The sequence below is a fragment of the Plutella xylostella genome, chromosome 4 (assembly GCF_932276165.1).
Source record: "Plutella xylostella chromosome 4, ilPluXylo3.1, whole genome shotgun sequence".
NCBI classification, from domain to species: domain Eukaryota; kingdom Metazoa; phylum Arthropoda; class Insecta; order Lepidoptera; family Plutellidae; genus Plutella; species Plutella xylostella.
The window spans coordinates 9,392,070-9,413,321 of NC_063984.1; the positions used below are offsets into that span (position 1 = coordinate 9,392,070).

A 21,252-nucleotide genomic window follows, 5' to 3' on the forward strand; every position below is an offset into this window, starting at 1 on the left:
AATTTATACAACTTTCCGTAACAATGAATCTATTGTTCTCGACAGTCGCAATCGTTACATGCAAATTACTGGCCGCAGGAGAAAATAAAAAACAAATGACTACCGAAGACGAAATGTGCCACGCAGATTCGAATTTAGAAAGCGTAGGGCGGTTAATGCAGTTCGCGGCATAATGAGGTAGTGAGGTGACAGAGCGGGCGGTATCGTATCATTATCGTAATACGCAGGTAACTGGAGGTACATAACACGCGCGTGGGAGTCCGCCTATTGTTTAGTTAGCACAAAGGTTAAATGCGAGTTAGAGACGTTCGGCGGAAACGGAAGCCGGATCCAGTTCGGAAATGGAATATGCGTGGTTGCATACATGTGCTCTGATTCTGTTGGACTGCAGTTTGGAGTGGCATTAGGGTAATATTTCTGGGGTATTAACTAGCAGGTATAAAAATTATGAGATGGTATGAATATTGTTTTTTGGATTATTTTTAACAATAATTTAATGCCAATTTCCTGAACAAGTCTCATATATCCCAGGGTCTGTCAGGATAAATTATGTTCTCACCATGTGTGAACGTCCGTCATCTTCAGCAACTAATAATGTGCCCATATTTTTGTGTGGCAATTAATTTCCTGTTTTCTTTTTGTCTTTTATTGACAACAAATGAACGGAAGTTTTTTTCATTATTTGTTTCTGTAATCGTTATCCAATGTGCTATATAAACCAGTAAAATACCCAATTAGCAAAAAAAATGTTTTGTAAAAAGCCCTCCAAATGTTGTCATGTCAGCTTGTAACTTGCGTCCTAATATCCTGCACACTAGTGGCGCGCCGCGGCTCCGCTTGCAATAGTAAAAGTCCGCCGGCCAATGGGTCAAGGACCGTTGTCTTTGTCAGAGTTGAGTTGCCATAACCCCACGACTCTCTGACACTTCGACATTCCGACAGCTCTATGTCAGCAGTTTAAGGTGGGGTTTCGGCGGATTTTTTAGTTTTTGTGCGGCTGAAATTGTTATACTAGGATTTTGATGGCTAGTTCAAAAAATGCGTTGGTATAAATACATACGCAAGCTAAAACCACTTTTGGAGTTCCCAAGGAATACAAAGTTATTTATTTATGATGACACAATAAAATGATCCTATGCAGAATTGAATATCATGCAAATACTGACTGTCCTCTGTTACGTTTCACTGCTTAAAATGTCTTAAATATGAATGGACAATGACAGTTGCTGTCGCACCTTAAGCTGGAGCCAAACATACAGCCTGCACGTGGCAGCTGTAGATAAAGCAGCCCCAGCCCGTACCGCTTTGTGCTAAATGTGACTCACTAAACTCGGAAAGGCTATGTCCCTTTTTCGGGCAAATGTCGAACAAAATTGTACGCATTTGCATTCCGACGCAATCTCGGCCCGTGGCGCTGCGGCGTCGCGAGTTTATTCCCTAATATTGTGTGTTTTTATGCGGGCGACTAAAAGTATTGGGTACTTCGGGCACGCTAAGTTACTCCACATTTTTTGTATGGTTATTTGGTGGAAGACGTACGGTTATTGCTTAAATGCAATCGAGTTTTATTTCTACGCGTGTAGGCTTCACAGTGTTCTTTTAATGTATGATGAACCTATTTGGGACATATCCAATAAAGTAAAAAATACCTACCATATTTTTTTTTAAAGATTGCATGTCTTATGCCTGGATGCTGGCATGCAAATTTGATCATCAAAGAGCTGGTCTCTATAAAATAATACGCAATTATTGCACAGCGATAAAATAAAGTTATAGCTTGGCTTCGCAGACGGGGCAGCGAAGAATAGAGTCCGCCGTAAAAAATCAGTCGTCTTGTAATTTCGCTCAACTTAATGTTTGTTTTACGCTTGCTAAAATAGTTTTTAGTATTATATTAAATTAACAGATTAGATCTAACACTGAGCCTGTTTTTTTTCTACAAACGATAGACTTTATTTATTGACTACTATTTATGAGGCATATGAGCTTGAACGAATAAAGGTACACTTAAATCGTGCGGCGATCGACCAAGCCTTTGTAGCGAAGTCGAAACTCTCCAATACATAATTGTAAAGGTCATTACAATCGACATAATTATACCACCGAATTTCATTATATAAACAAGATATAAACTAATAAGACTGAACTAGGTAATCCTATAACAGTCCAGCAGGAACACAAACCTACGCTGCATTAGACAGAAGCGCTTGTGTATTATAATATAATAGCAAAACAGTACAAGCAAGATTTCACAAGAGTAAATTTACACATTTTAGTGTAACTAATAACCGTACGTTGCTTGCAGTCTTTGTCGGGCGAGCTTGCTCCCCGAAATGAGACTCATTTCCTCTGTATTTTTACTGGACAACTTTAAAAACGAGACTTTCTCATTTTAACCCTTACTGCAAATTATTCTGGTCTCGCATCAAAATGCATTTACATAATACATTTACTAGTCTCAGTATCCTTTTTACATTTTTGCACAAGAATTAAAAGTACAGACATTCCTCATTTAGCTCGGGAACAGTGTTTTGTTTGGTTTTCTGACGATCCCCTTGTTATCTTCTCTGCGCCTCTCCTCTTTACTCTAATAAATACTAAGATAAGTGTATTTTTGTTTTGAGTATTTTTCGTTTTATCCTTGTAATGGTATTAAGGGTATTAGACGTTATCCTCTTTGTTTATCGCGAATATAATGCATTTCAGGTTTGCAACGAAATAAATTATATGTGACCGGATTTCCGTCTCCCATTTAGTAGGTAGTACATATAACTGATTCGGCGCCATTAAAAACATTGTTATTACTTCCGAGGAAGAACAATTTCCTTTGTTTTGTTTATTCATTGTGCTTTTATTCCCCCTCCATGTGCATTGTAGTTTGTAATAGGCCAGCTAGACGGAGCATCTTATTCCTTTTCTTCTCAAAATAATGCCAAGATTTAACTCCTTCAAGTTTATGGAGCTATGAATATAACATATTTTTACTGTCTATATATTATATTATTGCGACCTCTTTTGTACTTACGTATAATATACCTACAATGTTGCACAAACCCCTCGTACTCATACATAATATAGGTACTCAGCAGCGAAGTAGTATTACCCTTTAACTAAAATGTTCCGCGCTCCTCCACTATATTTTACTAGATCCCTTCTCTTTGTTTACAACCTCCGTGGAAAGTGTTAAGCCATAATGACTAAACCTGCTTACATTTTTTATGTAACCGTACCTACTTCAGACCAGGAGAGTTCCCTGGGGGAATTTAACCTTATTTGGTGAGCGATGAGTTCGAGCTATGAGCGGATATGTCTAGGCATAGTGTGTTACACGCTCCGGGTTATACTCTTTTTATAAATTCTCTAAATATTGCCAATATTTAAAGAGATAAATTTTAAGTTATACTTGTGAGTTTGGATATGTTTAGTCGAAATAGGTTCAGCCGTGCAAAAGTAATAAGGTCACGTTCTTTAACTTAACTGAACGGAGTATCTTTGTCAGCTATAAAAAATTTCGAAAACCTTGTTGGGCAGAAAATGACGGAAATAATAAAATATCGCGGGTTTCTTCTGTCCGTGGCGGCCGAAATGCGGTTGTCAGTTACACGACCGAGTTGTGATGCTTTTAACCCGGCGGCGGCGGCGAGCAACGTTTTAATAAACTAAACGCGGACGCGCAACTTGCCCAAAACTCATTCACAACTTTTGCCGCAAATATCAAGACCCCGATATTCCCACAACTGAACGCCACCGTTTATGTTTACAAGAATATCATGAATACAAAACTATTCCCGAATAGCCAGCTGGTGCGAAGCGTTCCCACTCCATCAGCAAATCCCTGCAACTGGATACGTGCGCTCGTTGTATCAATAATATATCCATGCTCTGTTACAGCCATCCCTCATTTTCTTCAACAAAAGGAAACCTCATCTTCCGTCCGTATTGACGCTCCACGTAGTTACAGATTTTCTACACGTTTTCTTAAACAATCCCCCATATATTATAGCACTCAAGCACTTTTGTCTTCTCTCTTGTTTTCTTAAGAAGTTGAGAATCCCGCGGGATGATGCAGTAATGTCCGGGATTAGTGCCCCTCCCCGGAGAGTGCCATGACAAATGTGGAGGGGGTCGGTGGAACTTGCCTCGTAAACACAAACTCATTGTGACACTTCCCAGAATTACCAAGTTTTGGCTACATTAGCCAAATGTTTGTCCACAAAGTTGGCTAATGTGCTGGAGTTTACACATAGTACAGTATGTAGTCGAACCTAAACACTCTAGTTAAAAACACATTCCGTTCAACGTACAATCTAATGTGAAGAAGTACTCTTCACGCTGAAGCCACTTACCAAATGTAAACGTACGTCGAATAGATAAGGTTTAAATTCAACAAAGTAAGCCTCGCGATGGAAATTGTACAAACATTGAACTTCAGGAATCGAATCAGATAGTACGTACAATGTAAATCTGCTACCATATTTTCCTTTGTTATCATAAAAGAGCTTTGTCTTCCAAGGAATACCAGGTATTTTCGTTATAAAGGAAAATATTATCTTAAGTTAAGCCAAGTTTTTAGATTGTTTTAGGGAGAAACTTTTCCTTTTAGGTCTTTTTTTTCGTTAAATATTCAATAAAGGTTTTGAAACTTCATTTTGCCGAAGTTACTGAACCTTTAAAGGAGCTGTCTGTACTGCATTCTTGATCGATTTTCCCGTAACAACAGGCGCCCGATTCCCTCTAATTCCACACTGTTAGGAGGGATTCCCCTGGCTCTACTCCCTGAGCTCCCCTAAAGGAAAACCCAATCTTTACTGCGAGACTCGCGCCGCGAGGCAAGGCATAGGTGAGAGCGAGTCGCTGAAATGTTATTACATTATTGGTTAATGAACTGAACGAATTTTATTTCATTATTGCCAGGAGTAACGTTGTAAATGCAACTTTAAGCCATAATAATGCGTAGTAGGTTCTAAACTAATCAGTTTCCGTGAAGGTTTCAGTGTCATGTAAGATTTCCTTGTGACCTCCAGCTGTGTGGATTGTGCAGTGGATCGCTATCTCAGTAATGGTCTGTTCCCGCCGCGCCGCGCGCTCCCGAAGCTTCTCTTATCTCAGCAATTCCCGGGAATCCCCTATCTTGTGACTTGTACTTTCCCAGATGAAATTGATTCTCGTATTTCGGGCGAGTTAAAATTGAGACACGTTTCAATTAGCTCCACTTTAATAGACAGACAGAAAGGCAATACATTTTTTCTCTCCTCTTTTTCCACCTTCCCACGGGGCTTAGCGTCTCTCTGAATCGGGTACTGTGAGTCAGCAATATCAACAGTCGAACATTGCATCAAAATAACTACACCAACTAAAAAAAAATGTTTGAAGCATAGTCGCTGATGCAACTCGCAGACTAACTTAAATTGGCCGCATAGCAGTTATTTACAGGCAGTACTGGCGTCCAATCGCCCAGCAAATTATTAAGGCGAGAGCGCTGGAAACTTATCTGTCCAGAGTTATACCGGCTGCCACGCCAGCCTGAAATAGCCTTTATGCTCGACGATGAGGAAAAATGAAGTATTGATAAAAGGCTGTGAAGACTCGACGCGGTAATAAGTGCTGTAATATTGCAATGCTCCATTTTATCAACGCCCGCTGCGCTAGTTTGTATAGAAACGGCCACTCAGACTTGCTGTTTTTCTTTGCATGTTTGAGTTTGAATTTCTAGGTTTGCCAACGTTTGAATTCCGTGGCATTTCAGGTAGCGTTTGAAATGTCATTAGTCTAGTATATTGGGGTTCAAATATAGCAAGTAGTTGAAGATAAGCTTGGCTCGTAACTTGTATTCCGTACGGCGCGGTGTTGGGCGGCGCCCTCGCGGTTGCCATGGCAACCAGGATCGTTGAATTAGTTAGGCGAATGATAAAGTCTCTCCCCCCAGTTCGATTGTTGTCGTGCAGGCCGCCTCTATTTCGGATACACGTGCTATTTGAGTTACTGCTTCAGCCGGCTCGATACCTCCGTCTACGCGTGGAGCTAGCTTTTATGAAGCCTGCAATGCAATTTGCATACATGATTAGAATTTTTCATACTAAAGATACAGTAGTAAGAGCGTTGATGCAAAAAATATGACCTTTCTTTTGTTCACTCAGTTGGCTATTGAGTGTATAAACAACTGCCCAGCTGGATGATTCAAACGCTTGCTAATTTAATTTAATATTTCTGCTCTTCATTAAAATTATTCAAAATGCGTGAATACCAGACCTGCATCCAACTCGAAAGAATTTTTCATTATCAGAATCAGAAGTCTACAATATGCAATAATGAACTGAACCCACGCTTTGCCAATTTGCATAGAAATTAAAGAAGTTCGCCATTCTCCTTTTTGTGAAAATGTTGTACCTATCTGTGAGTTACAGACTGTGAGTTATCCTTTGGTTAAGTATGCAGTGTTTAAGTTTTCCTAATTAATGCTTTCTTTGTGTCGTTCCTTCGTCGCGCCGAGGGTCTATGACCTACGCCGCCGGTTGCTATGGCAACGAGAAGAGTGTTTTACATACATAGAGCCACTACTACGTACGGTCTGCAATAGAACTTAGCATTCGTTTTCAAATGAATTTATTTTACTGGTTATGGAAGCGCATTTGTAAATTATATATTGATTATGATTCATTTTGTGTAGTCTGAGTTATCTAACAAATGCGGTTTACTCGGCCCGGTAGGTCCACTTTACACCAAAATTACGGCACGAGATAAAATTAACCATGATATTTATTTCCAAACCGATTTAAAAAAAATTAATAACTTAAATAAAATGCTCAACGGTTTATCAACAGTTGACAGCCAATAATTCAGTATTCATTCTCACATAAATTATTTATTTCCTACTGTTTCGCTGCTGGCTGTACTGCAAGGATGAATAAAAGCTTATTATCAGCGGCTTTCATAAAATAACCCTTTTGTGGCACGTGCTACGGCACAGCTACTTTCCACTGTAAATGTATATACTCTCCCACTTTTGTCCCGTTTTTGTGTATATTCTCTCTCTCTTTGCTTGTCTGAGCATGTGAAGTTCCTTTAGAATAGAACTAGGTTTTGTTAATATGTATTCCACTTTATGTGTTTATAAGAAGCTATGCTTGAAAGGTATTATTTTTAGTCACAAAGGAAAGTGTGAAGCCTGCTGTTAGTTGAAGGATAGTCGGTGAGAATTTATCTGAAGGTATCTTTCATCTATTAAGGAATTTGCGGGTTAGATAAAATAGTTCTTCCAATCGTCATAATTTTATCCAACTTGTAAATCTGAGTGACTCTTAAACTTTTTTACACCGAAGTCTACCTCGTAATGTTTATAAATATAGCGAACGCTTTTACGACAATGAAATAAATCTGACAGTAAAAATATAATGTGTACAATTTATTATTGTTTTTGCTCGTCCCAAACACTATCGGGCGAGCGCAGATCAATAGGTTTTCTCGCCTCTTTTCCTTTGTGTACTCAGCGAGCCCTCTCTGAGCAAATAACTGAAATAAGCATAGAATAATTTATCCTGGCATGTCCTATTCTATTATATTAGCTAAGTTAACAATATTACGGAACACCCATTCGCTGTTATGGGACTCAATATTAGCTGCGCTCATCCGAATTGGTATGTCGTGATGACGACACGGAAACACGAGGCGAAGGGAACTGAGGGAAATCGAATCGAACCTTTTTGTACAACTGTGTTAAGTAAGTTGACATAGTTTTTGTTCTTACTATCGTACTAAAATTGCGTTGTTGGAGTCCAGCTGATAAATGTTTTACAAGTTTGGTAAAAAGTTGTGGAAAATTCTCATTCTCATTGATCGCCACCAGTCGAATCCGTCATTATTATCATTGAAAATATCAGTAGGAAAGTTTCCTAACATCCCGAAAGTTTGCACAAGGGGTTGTAATGTAACGGCAAGTTTATGTGTGACTTTCCTGATTTATTATGTAAATATGGCCATATTGGATTGTTAAGTTTTGAAGGTAACTTTGTGTGCTTATGTGACCCTTGTCTTAATAAGGTTACTTACTCTTTTATTTGTACTTGTAGTTTTCTTTTCGACATCTCAAAATAGCCCCTTTGTTTCTTAATTTCATTCTGGCACTTAGGTAAATATTCAGTCGTGTGCAATGGCGTACTTAATGGTAATAGAATTTTCTACCACAACCTTTGGAGTTGTGGAGAAAGTAAAAGGTAGTGCTACAGAGGGTTTCTTTAGTATTATGATTGCATACTCATTCTTAATTGCAGTAGGTATAGATCTACCTATTTGAAGTTACATGAAGCAAAAGATTAATATAAACTACACGTACTGGTACCTATCTCTTATTAATAAAATTGATATAAAGATGACATAAATAATGACGCAGCTATTCATCGCAATTAGGTACCTATATATCTAATTATAAATATGTATACATATAACTGGTTATAAAATCATAATTTGATACCAATATGTACTGGGCTTTACTGAAATAAATGAATTTAATTAATTTTAATTTAAGTTTCTTAAACTTGTTTAGATTCTAACTAGTATTTTATTTTGATTTACTTCGAAAGCGGCTCTCTCCTTCCGTCACAAAACAAGCTCACCCATCGTTCATCATCTAGTTACATCATTATCGTGATTTCTTCTCAATATTCGGAATTACCTAGAGTCTAAATGTATGGATTGCAGTATGTACTGGATGTACGCAATATTCTGAGTTAACTGTAAACTTAATGACATTGCAGAATTAATTTACGTTTCAAGTAACTGTAAACATAATACGTACAAAACCTGATATTTAGCCCGCGTTAAGTAAGTACCCAGCTGTGCAGGATATGTAGACGATGTTCATACATTTACAATACATACGCACTTACGTTACGGTATACCTCATTATCTATTGTTCTTGCCCTAAACCCACTTGGGTGAGCTGATGGAGCGTGCCTGGGCCAGGCCGGATCCGCGGGCCGCCGCGCGCATTGTTCTCTTCCTGATCTATTGCGACACGACATGTAGGTACAATGTAGTGTAGGTACAGCACACATGTGCCCGTGTCGCCCAGTAGCCGCGCAACTGCTCACCAGACCGGCGAATAATTATTACCTGACTGGAAACGAGTCCACCCGCCATGGAGGTTGTCTATGGCGTGTAGCTGGCCAGTAACAAAATATTATAAAGAAAATGGTGACACGACAAGCAAATATAAATTCTCAATTTGATAAGTCTCAGATATGCTACCGTTGCCAAAACGGACCGGCAGTATTATTGGAGGCGGCGCAATCTCAGCTGAGACAGACAGGAAAAGCGGACCCTTTTCCTGGCGTAGATAGTGGACTCCAGATGGAGATTTTCCTCCTCAGGCAACCCGGTCAATTTATAGCAGCACTGATTGGGTCATTTTCCACGAGCGATCGACAATTTGGTCACGTAAAGCTAATCCTGGCCCGATTGTCAGCTTTAATAAAGTGTCCTCTTGTCCTTTGAGGAATTAGGAACACCGCCGTTTTAGTTTAGTAATAATCCTTTTGAGAAATATAATGTCTGCGGCCTCCGGCTGTAGCTCGTATAGCGTAAAGATAATGAAATGGAACTTATGTCTTAGCCTTGTTATTTTATAGCCGACGTAAACCTAAGGTATTGTATGTTCAGTTCATACGCCGCATAACTGAAGGGGTTCGCTTTATCTTTTTGTGTCAAGGTGTATCTACGATTTTTGAATAGTCCATTTGCGTGTGCGCTCGTAAAGCGAGCCCGTGATGAACTAGTTTTCGAACAAACTCATCCATCAACTGTTTTACTTCCGTAATGCGGTTTTAGTCGCTTGCCAAAACTATTTTGTTACATTTTTATTTACGCTGACACAAAACACACGTTTAATAAGTTTTTGCAACATTCAACAAACAATTTATCTGTCGTTTGCAATTTGGTTTCATGGCAAAAACTCTGTGTAAACTTTTACTGCTAAATTGTCGTTTTGCGTGCATGGAGAATTTATTTCGTAATTTTTGTTTTTATGTAGAAATTTTAATGCTATTAAAGTTGCTATTACTTCCTTAATACGAGCAATTATTAAAAATGAATCGGCTTAATTGGAAGATAAAAACAGACCTACTTAAATTTATAATGTTTTTTTTTACATGAATGTTATTATTATCAATATCAATATTTGATTAAATTATGATATTCTATTCTCACCAGCTCTCTTCTTGTATATGGTTAATAATACCTATATACCTACTACCTAACGGATTGCCCCAACACCCATTTCAAATGTACCTTTAACTAAACCGCAACCTTTCCATCCGCAGGGCACGAAGCTATGGATAATAATGGAGTACCTCGGCGGCGGGTCCGCGCTGGACCTCATGAAGGCGGGCAGCTTCGAGGAGATGCACATCGCGGTGATCCTGCGCGAGGTGCTGCGCGGCCTCGACTACCTGCACTCGGAGCGGAAGCTGCACAGGGACATCAAGGCCGCCAATGTGCTGTTGAGCGAGATGGGTGATGTCAAGCTGGCTGATTTCGGTGAGTTTTCTATACGGATTCCGACCATCTACTAATCTAAACACTAAGACGAAGCAGTATAGAGGCATCATGGCCAATGTGCTGCTCAGCGAGATGGGAGACGTGAAGCTGGTTGGTTTCGTTAAGGAGGCTTTAATATAGCGATCTTCTCATTGATGTCAGTGACGAACACACGAGCTAGATTGTGAGTAGACGTGAAGCTGGCTGATATGCAGATTAGTATTGCAGAGGAAGCAGGATAAGAGCATCAAAGAGACGAATGTAAGAGCAAGGCAAGCAAGGGGTGTATTTATACAGTACGTTATCTGCATGGTTTTCATTTTCCGGACAAGATGATAAAGTAGAATTTCTTATTACTTCGTCCTCCATTAGTCCATTGTAGATTTAAAGGCAACCCAATAAATTATTACCACATTAATCTCTCCAAAATGAGAACTTGATCCGTGCCGCAAAGATCAAAGGCTAAAACTCAACAAATGTAGGTCAAGTCGAAGCCGAGCCGAGCTTTGCTCAAGTAAAACATTCGGCGTACTGTAAGCCGCCGGCTTTGTGTCCTAAACACATCTTACTGTTGTTCCGATCCCAACACTAGGCTGTGCTAGGCCTTGGCGCGTCGCCAGTGTTCAATGTTTGAACTGGTGTTGGGTTGGGACGCTCTGGGAAATAACCGTTCACGCTTAAAAACCGCTGTGTATTGATGACCCTACTTTATGTGGCCGGCCATGCTAATAACCCGATAGTGGGGCATTGGACATATTGTATATGCACCTATGTTTCTGTTATGCTTTAATTTCTTATTCATACTTGAGGAAAAGCTTTTTAGCAGCCATAATGTTATGGTTATTTTATGATTATCACACTTTTAGTATGAGTTTTTAATTTAACTTTTGCTTATATTTTTTCCGATTGACTTTGTTTTTTCTACTTCCGCACATCCTAGCGTTTATATTGATCAAGTGTACAAAAATAAAAGGCTTTGAATATGCAATGCATATGCAGTGATTTCGGCTCCAACAGGAAAATTCGCTTTGGCTATCTAGAGCAAACGCTGCAAACGCTCCCAATCTGTCGTCGTTCAATCCGTTGTTGTTTTACGAACATTGATATGCTTAAATACACCGACATATTAATTACAGGGCTATACCTACACTAAAAGAGATTGTAATGTACTTAAAAGTCGGTGTTCAAACACACAGAACACGAGTAGAGTTTTATGAACTGTCTCGACAGTTTTATAGCGAGCCGCGGCCCGCGCCAGCAACGGCGGCCGATAGTGCATGCAACGATAATTTTATGATTTTATATGCTGCCCCGTTGACAGTTTACGATTACGATTTGATTACCACAGTTGGGACGTTGACCCGTGCCCCAGTTGGCGACATGTCATTTTTCATTAGGTTTATTAACGGTATTATGTAATGGTTTAAAATTAACCGGCGCTCGCTGTTGATGGGTAATCTATTTTCGGTCTTGGAAGTTTAATGCGATATAAATTGCCTTTGTTTGTTTGCGGATTCGTTTGGTTGGTGTACGGAATTACATTTCTATTTCTGTATGATTTATTATTGGCTGTGAATGAATGCAGTGTGAAAATACGTCAATTAACGTATTCCGATGTCAAGCTGCCCTGTGACGCCCACGTTTTTGCATTGCACTTATAATATACTGTAAGAGGAGTAATGTATTATGTATTGTAATTTATGTGCCACGGAAGACTTCTGAATGACATTCAATATTCCTATGTGCACTTACAAATAATACACACTTTCAAATGAATGCTAAGAAAATGTCCGTGTAGGTGTTAAAACATGCACAGTGAATGAGAAACTGTTTGCTTTTGTAATTCAAGGCTGGAGTTGTTGAAGTGATCTCGGCATTGATTGACGAATGTTTTGTTATTGAATGTCGTAATAAGCATGCATATGCTGACATACAATACAATGCTAAGGAGAATATGATTTGTGAAATTGGCAATTTACATTTGTAAGTACCATTTATGGCGTGACGGTCTAGGGGTTACAGATTCTAGTCTATCATACATGGCATGGTTACAAAAACTAATGTGTGCTATTTACTATTACGTAAAGTTAAAACAACAACATCATCATCATCACCGTACAGTAATTTTCCTCTGTCGGAAAAGCCTCTTCCAAGGAGCGCTGCAACACTCTACCTCACCCACTATCAACCTATCCATTTAAATCCCAAACCTAATATAAATCCTTAAACATTGCAGGCGTGGCCGGGCAGCTGACGAACACTACAAGCAAGCGCAACACATTCGTGGGCACGCCCTTCTGGATGGCGCCCGAGGTCATCAAGCAGTCATGCTACGACAGCAAGGCGGACATCTGGTCGCTGGGCATCACCGCCATCGAGCTGGCCAAGGGCGAGCCGCCCAACTCGGAGCTGCACCCCATGAGAGTCCTCTTCCTCATCCCCAAGAATAACCCCCCGCAGCTCACCGGCAGCTATTCCAAGCCGTTCAAAGAGTTCGTCGAGGCGTGCCTCAATAAGGACCCGGAAAATGTGAGTGCTTTGTCTCGTTAAGTGGTGTGAAGTTTGTGTTTGCATATTTTAGACTAGCGCTGCATGTGGGACGGAGCGCCTCAAAGGCCTCTTGAGTTTTGGGGAAATAAGATCTTGTAAAATCTTTGTAGCGAAATACGTAACAGCGTTTTACAGTCGCGACTTTATTTAATGCAAGTTTTTTTTTCCGTTTTCAGAGGCCAACAGCAAAAGAATTATTAAAGTTCCAATTCATCCGAAAGGCGAAGAAGAACTCGTATCTAATGGATCTTATAGATAGGTATAAGAAGTGGAAGGCGCAGCGGAGCGAGGAGAGCGAGACCGAGTCCGAAAACTCTGATTCGTAAGTCACTTCTACTTGTTATTAAGTCTGTGGTAGTACTGGTCAGGACACTTGCGGGCATATTATTATAGCCATCCAACTAAACCATAACAAAAAAACCGGAAAATATAAGTAAATCTCCCGCTGTTTTTCCTGTAAAGCTGCATTTTTAAGCTGATTGCTTTTAACTAGTATAAGCCAAGTCTAGACGATCAAAATCCACTTCGGAGTAAATCCTTTCGTCTGGTCCCTAGTCGCGTTTCCACACGTCCGTTCATTCACCGCACAGACGCGACACACATAACAAATAGCCCGTGTTTGTGTCCTCCTCTTCTATTTGTACCTATCCCTCTAATGAATGTTTTATATCGACATTACCGAAACAGAAGTAACTCAAGATAACAAATATTTTTCCTAACAAGATATGAGCATGAAACTTAAACTAAAGATTTGCATATCATCGGTAGTAGGCCGAAGTTTTCAAGAACATAATATTTGTAAAAAAAAACTTCGTCAAAGTATTATTCCCTCAAGAGAAACTCGTATTCAAAGAAGAGACATTGTTAAAACATGTCCTCTGAGGCGGGAGTAAGGAAAGTTTTGTATTATGTTGTACATTACAAAGTGAAGTTGTGAACACATTATGCTCTAGAGCCCAGGGACCCTATTTGTGATTACTTGTCAAAGTTATTTCAAGTTTACACGTCATTAAACCACGGTTTTCCTCCGGTTTATGTGTATTTTAGAGGTTTCCTTATACTGAATAATATAAGGAAAACTTTAAATTACGTTGACTCCTGAATAGCTGAATAGAGTTTTTTTTGGCAATTAAGCTACACAATGACAAGACGACCGAATGGCGTAGTGGTTAGTGACCTGACTACTGAGCCGATGGTCCCGGGTTCGATTCCCGGCTGGGGCAGATATTTGTTTAAACACAGATATTTGTTCTCGGGTCTTGGATGTGCCCGTAAAATGGCAATAGGCCCGCCCCCTATTACATTGGGACTAACATAACACTCTGGCGAAAAGTGGGTGCAGCAATGCACCTCTGCCTACCCCGCAAGGGAGTACATTAGTACAAGGCGTGAGTGCGTGTGTGTGTGTGTGTAAGCTACACAAATCTCGACGATAACAGATGGATTCAATGTTATTAAGTTTACATGCAAATATCTTTAGCATCATTAGGTCCTCTGCCCTCTTGTCGAAAGATCCCGTCTTTGTTGAATAAACTTATCATAGTCTTAAGTTATCCTACCGACATGAACGATCCCCAAATTCTGTGCACCACCTTTTGACCCTCTACGCTTGCTTGCTTACCTAACCACCTCTCTATTCTCCATTCCAGTGAGGACTCTGGGAGGCCGGACGGCGACGCGGACGAGCCGTGGGTGATGACGGTGCGCGGCAACCGCGGGCTGGTGCAGCCGGACATGCCGCCGCCCGACGTCATACACGAGCGCGAGCACACGCGGCGGATTGACCACACAGGTGAACACTCTACAAGTTATGCTATCCTGGTAGTTTGACGCAATAACCACACCATAGGAATAAGAACGTATAACACAGGTACGGATGTTGTCCTGGTACATCGACTGATTGAAATAACCGTGCCAGAGGTCATTAATGAAGGGCACATGCGGGGCGGAACGACTAATCAGGTAGACTCCTTAGAAGTTATCTTGTCCTAGTACTTTGACCGACGGAATAACCGAGAAAGCATGGTGGAATGACACAGGTACTTATGTTTTACCTGGTATGCTTTGCTGTATTTACATGATCGCGTCAAAATTCCTGAATAAGTATGCTTGAGGTATATGCCATACAGGTACGCAGAATCAGAGGTCATGAATGACACCGAATGCGAAGTGGATCGACCACACTGTACTCTTTAGTAGTTATGTTGTCCTGGTAATTTCGCTGGTACAAATAACCGCACCAGAGGTCATTAATGAGAAGGATTGCGAGGCGGATCTACCAGAAACTCCCTTTTGCCTACTTTAATATCTTGCATTGTTGCAATAGTCAATACTTTTCCAAATCAAGATAATAAAAATCCTTACCAATCAATGTGTAATTGCAGCCATCCAAGTGGCGACGTCGCCGGCGGTGGCGAAGCAGAACGGCTCCGTGCGCGAGGAGGCTCCCGTCGACAACCACGCCGCCAAGCCGCCGCCGCTCAACAACAACACCACCGTCGACAAACAACAGGTATGCACACCGCGTGTAGTTGTACTACGCATTTAGGAGGCGATACGCAGTAAAGTTCCAATCGAGTGAGCCAGGTGCAGGCATGCAGTGAGAGAAATGAGTAGAATAGAATACACCGCAATATAAGTTACTGTATGAGTGACCTGACCACTTCACAATCTATAATCCAGTTATAGAGTTTTTCCCCACGCTAAGAAGATGACTGTGTAATTCCATAACATATTAAAATTATACATTTTTATACCATAAAAACAGCTTGATTTTGATAAATAAATATGTGGGGACATCTCACACACGGCCATCCGACCCAAAGCTAGGCAGAACCTGTGTTATGGGTGTCGGACAGCTGATATATCTACACAAATACATAGATAGATGCATACTAAATATAAATATCTCTTTAACAAAGGCTTGCTTCTGGTGGCTTACAACTCCCATTACACCAATTCGTGATTTAAAAATAAATGTGATAAGTACTATTCTAACGGTATACAAGGTTATTGATAAAGTGATAAAGTATTATGAGTTTAATAACTAGCTTTTAAGGAGCTGCATTTTATATCTGAAGTTAATTAAAAAGATACCTGTACTTCTATATTAGTCATTTTGTTATCGGACATTCTAAATTGGTATGTGGTAAAATAAGTATCGCAAATCATTAGGTTGCTGGGTAATCAAAGTGTTGATTGATAAGGGTGGGGATTTCCTATAGATTGGAGTCAATGATGATTCCACATATTTGTGTCTGTAATGAAAAACGTCATACCAATCTACATTGTAGCTAACTTAAAATCATCGTTATCATCACCCAATGATTGTCAACTGCTGAAACATAGACCTATCTCATGAACCGCCACACCACTCTACGCTGGGTCTTCCATTGCCAACCACTACTGTTAACCACTGTCTTTGATCTAGCGAGCTGAAGGACTATGTTCGTCTGTGGTCTCAAGAGCTTATTTATCTCTTTTTTTTTCAGTGTTAAGGTTTATATTTATATATGTGGCGTACTACGCATTCAACAACAACTTGCAGAATTCTAGTTATATCCATTAAAAAAACCTACTACGCTCTTTTATGTAACACCTACGCGTGAGAAGGGGGATGTTTTTGCGATTCAACCTTGCATTGTAGTTTTGTGTTCTAGCACAAAGACTTCTAAATCAAACGGATGTATACTTATGCTATTGTATGTTAATAATTTCAGCCGCGGCACACGTCTTCAGTGCAGCCGGAGCGCGCCGAGCCCCGCAAGGAGCGCGAGCGAGGCGACCCGCCCGCGCCCCGCGACTCGCTACTCTACAACAAACAAGTGAGTAGTAGCTAACATCGCACCGCCTGCTACGCCCGCTGGCATCGTGGACGCGGCTCTATGCTCGATCAACAGGAGTCTAGTTTGTCAATCTAGGATAGTAAGCTTCGAGGGTACCGTGCCCGTCACCCTCAAAGCACTGCATACTCCGGATCTTAACAGTAAAAAATCATTACGGGGCTTCAGTGTGTGTCAGGCAGAGAACAAACAACATCTGGTTTCTAGTCGTTAGAGACGGCTAACGCTTTTGAGTCTTTTGACCCGAACTATCTGTAGGCCTTGTAGCTAGTCCATTTTTCTGTTTTCGGTTAATGAAATAAGTAATTGTGATTTTGATAGTTTGACCTACTTATAGTTAAAATAAATGTGTTTTCTGTTATTTTCAGGCGTCACCATTGGACCACAGAGGAGCCAACGTCCAGGAAGAGTCCAAAGTGAGAAGGCACCCCTACCTTCAACAACTCATCTACCCGCTACTGAATGAGGTATGATTATCACCCATACACCTAAATTTAAATCGTAGGTATCCTAGAAGGAAACCTATTTTATTGTTAAAAAAATTGGCAAATTTAATTATTTGTGGTCACCGGTCATCGTTGTAAATTGGGTATACCTACTGAACTCATGTACAGTCGGCTGCATAAGTAGCTGTACACATTTGTACCTTGTTAAACTCACAAACTGCCTATTCAAACATTGAAAGTTGGTTATATAGGTATTTTGACAAGGTACAAAAGTGTATAGCTACTTATGCAGCTGACCGTACGTCATGATAGTTCATATAAAGTTATAGCGATGCCGCGATGTTTGCTCGTTTGCTCGACGTAATGTGCTCCTGCTATCCTATCCTAAGTTATCCTGTCTGGCGATGTTATGTTGTCAAACGGGCATCTGCCTGTGTTAGCTTCAACCCTAGGTCCACCTTCCTCACTTACTTACTCCGTTGGCTCAGCGACCCAAAGTGAGTCTTGGCCTCCGATATAAAGGCCGGGACACATAAACACGATATGACGTCGCGTCGTGCCACTCTCTCGCTCTCTCCCATTGAACACCTGGTAGTAGAAAGGAGATGTCGTGATAATGTGTCTCGGCCCTAAGAGATCACCAATTCTGACGCCACCTTCCTCATCTCACACACAATAACATTACCATTCTCGTCCACAGCTAACCCGCAAGCACGGGCCGGGCAGCGCGGCCGCCATCGAGGAGCTGCGGCGCGCCTTCGAGCACGCCGAGCGCGGCGCGCCGCACGTCACGCGCGCCTTCGTGCAACAGGTAATACAATACAATAATACACTTTATTTGCACCAAGAACTAAAATTACAAAAAACAAAACTTTAACATAAAACAGTACAAAGATGCGGCCTTATATGTATAGCAATATCTACCAGACAACCTTTGGATGGAAGAGCATGAGTCTATATGATTGTAAGGTAGGTGTAGGTTGTTGAGGTAATATACCTCTATAACTATACTGAGAAGTTATGAGACGGAAATCAGCAGGTGATTGCCAAGCTTCGCTAGGAGACGGCACTAGAAGAAGATAACTATATTGCTGGTATAGTTTATTAACCGCATTATTAACTGCTTAAAACATCTCTGGTTTTAAAGTTATGCGACTAAAACCACGTTGTGTTTAAGCCTAATTTTAGAGAATGCGAACCTTTACCCAGACACTGTAAAACAAGCACTTACTCACGAGATTTGCAATATTTCTTTGAAAGTAGAAGTGGAAGATTTTTTTTCGACGTAGACGTAAAATCATTCTATCAGTATGAATGACATGCAGCAGAACACATTTTACTTACGATAGTCGTGTATAGGTACGACCGAATCGACAAACAGTTGAAAAATACACTAACGCTAACCATGCTTCAGTGCTGTAACTAACTAACCAACCAACTTCATCAACATTTCAAATTTGCAAGAATTGCATACATCATCTCCTCAATATATTATATACTCGTATTAAACTTTTTAATAAATTTCCAGGTGGTGCAAAGGGTGGCGTCGCAGTCGCACCAGCCGTCGACTCCTTCACACCACACCTCGTCCCAACAGTGGATGAGGTAGGTACGGTACGCACACACAACTGTTGTTACTGCACCAAGCTTGGCCTACTATCACTTAATCCTTGATCCCGTAAGAGTGGAAGTTTGATCGTTCGAGCAGAGAAATGTAAACGCAAATTACTAGAGTCGCCACCTAGCGATAGAAGAGCTGCACTAACGGCAGGATTTTAAAAAATGCTTTTTATTGCTCGGACGATTGGGAAACCTCCCACTGGCCCCTCAGTAGTGGGAAATATTGACACTTTATAAATCTCGGTCTCAATTTATTTCACCATTACTGGTGTTCCTTATTTAAATAAAAGACTGTAACGTTTAGCTTTTCAGCGGGAAAAGGTTTCTTGGTGCTCTTAGAATTAAATGGTGTTGGTACCCCATCTAAAACTGAAATGAATCCCATAAATATGACAAAAAAGGTGTTGGTAATCCTTTGGTTGTTAGTAATAGAAACCGTTAGACTGTAAAAAAAACGTGTTTCATATACCTACATAGTATGTGAAGTGATACACAATTTTAAACGTATCTTGCATTCTCCACAGGGACCTGTCATAGAGCGGGCGCTCCGGAGCTTCCACTGAGTCACGATCCCAGCGACATCTACATCTCGAGTTTACGCTTTATGTTTCTTGCGACTGCCCTCCCAAACGTAAACACGGCTATGCGCTAAATTTACTACCATCTTAATTGACCCACACAAGTTAAAGACAAAACTATTACTTTCAAAGACTATTTTATTAAAACGCAAGCTTCATCCCAAACTGTCATCGGGTCAACTAAGTTGGTGGCGTGCACGAAATATGGGATAGGTTATTTACCCTAACCATAACCAAATTGTTGTGCAAACTATCGATGCGTTTGATACAACTGGCACTATGCTGGCACTGCTATTATTTGTGAATGATTTTGCATGCTATCTAGTTAATTATTGTTTTTATTTATTCTTGAATCCTTTAAATTGTGGTAACATAAATTCTAGCATGCCAGGTATACTGTAATTTATGTTTTTTTTCTATGCATCATTATATGATACGTTGGGAGGCGCGGGCGCAACCGAGTCACAAAGTTGCAATGCCATAGTGTAATAAATAAATATAAAATTAAGATGGTTATGTCTTATAATATTTTATACGTTCATCATTATGTAAATATCAACTTAGTTTCCTGTATTAATTGAACGACTTCAAATGAGCATGTAAACGTGTGGCTAAAGTGGGTGCAGTAGTCTCTTTTTCATTTTAATTCGTTAATCAATTTAGAAACCTCTTGTGTATTCAACTTTTCCTTGAGGATTTTTCTAGAATATTTTAAATTAAGTATCATTATTGTCTGGAATGATTATGTTTTGAGTATTGATAAAGTTAAGTCGATTCATTAGCTACACTTCGCCAATGTTTTGCCATAATATTCTAAATTGTATTTGTTTTTTTACTAACTCGGGTCGGTTTGCTAGAGAAGTGTGATCACGGCGAATTGCTAACATTATTTCTGCGTTAGTATTGTTCGTAACTGAAGTAGAAATGTATTGAAACCTTCGTGTTTAGTGTCATTCCATACAAAAGACAATATTGTCGGCATTTATAGTTTATTTGATTTTTGAAAATGCAACTTTGTGTTAAAAAGCTGTCCATTAATCTGTTTCCATTATTTGATTCGTAAGTTTAGAATTTCTAAAGTTAGTTTTAGTTGTGTATTTGAATTACATATTTGGAATATAAATTAGAGCTATTTAGCGTTCAAAACCGTAGCCCTGTTTTGCGAACTGATTTCTTTCCTGGGTTTGTGGTGTAAGGTTGGGCGAATAATGGGAGATATCGTGAATAAAGTATTCGACACCAACGACCATTCGGTGTCTGTATTAAAATAAAACATGCTTAATATGTGACAATATTTAACAATTGGGAGTATATAGAGTATATTATGAAGACTACAAAACAATTATTATTGCTATGTAAAAATGTAAACCTAATATTAAATGTGTAAATTGTGTAGTATAATAAAAAAGCTATTTTATGAAGTGTTCTTATAAGCGTATGGAGAGTAGATAAAGTCTTTCCAATTGACTATCTCCGCCGGGCGGGGCGCGGCGCGGGCCTTCACATACAGGGGCTCAAGCAGCCATTGCGGGCCTTGTATAGACCTGAAGGTTACTTTAGCTCTGTGAAAACGGTATAGAGAACTATCCCAAATATAGTTTTCATAAAGCTGGGGTGGCCCTCCGGCGGGCGACGCGCCGCGCGCTCTCCGCCCGACGCGTGTTTTGCCTTGAATTTTTGTTTTGC

General features: G+C 40.1%; 1 protein-coding gene across 4 annotated transcripts in view; it reads left to right on the forward strand.

Annotated features, from left to right (window-relative positions):
• Positions 1 to 20,987, forward strand: part of LOC105397902 (serine/threonine-protein kinase 26) — a 68,946-nt gene extending 47,959 nt beyond the window's left edge. For 2 of the 4 annotated variants that reach the window (XM_038121100.2, XM_038121096.2), the window contains exons 3-12: positions 10,314 to 10,530; positions 12,767 to 13,059; positions 13,257 to 13,402; positions 14,730 to 14,872; positions 15,465 to 15,592; positions 16,800 to 16,904; positions 17,291 to 17,389; positions 18,069 to 18,179; positions 18,897 to 18,973; positions 19,513 to 20,987. In XM_038121100.2, the coding sequence (XP_037977028.2) occupies positions 10,314 to 10,530; positions 12,767 to 13,059; positions 13,257 to 13,402; positions 14,730 to 14,872; positions 15,465 to 15,592; positions 16,800 to 16,904; positions 17,291 to 17,389; positions 18,069 to 18,179; positions 18,897 to 18,973; positions 19,513 to 19,525 (1,332 nt within the window). In that variant the 3' untranslated portion in view covers positions 19,526 to 20,987. Of the gene's footprint in view, positions 1 to 10,313; positions 10,531 to 12,766; positions 13,060 to 13,256; positions 13,403 to 14,729; positions 14,873 to 15,464; positions 15,593 to 16,799; positions 16,905 to 17,290; positions 17,390 to 18,068; positions 18,180 to 18,896; positions 18,983 to 19,512 lie in introns of all 4 variants that reach the window. The other 2 variants (XM_038121098.2, XM_038121099.2) reach the window with 2 other exon arrangements.
• Positions 20,988 to 21,252: the final 265 nt, after the last annotated feature.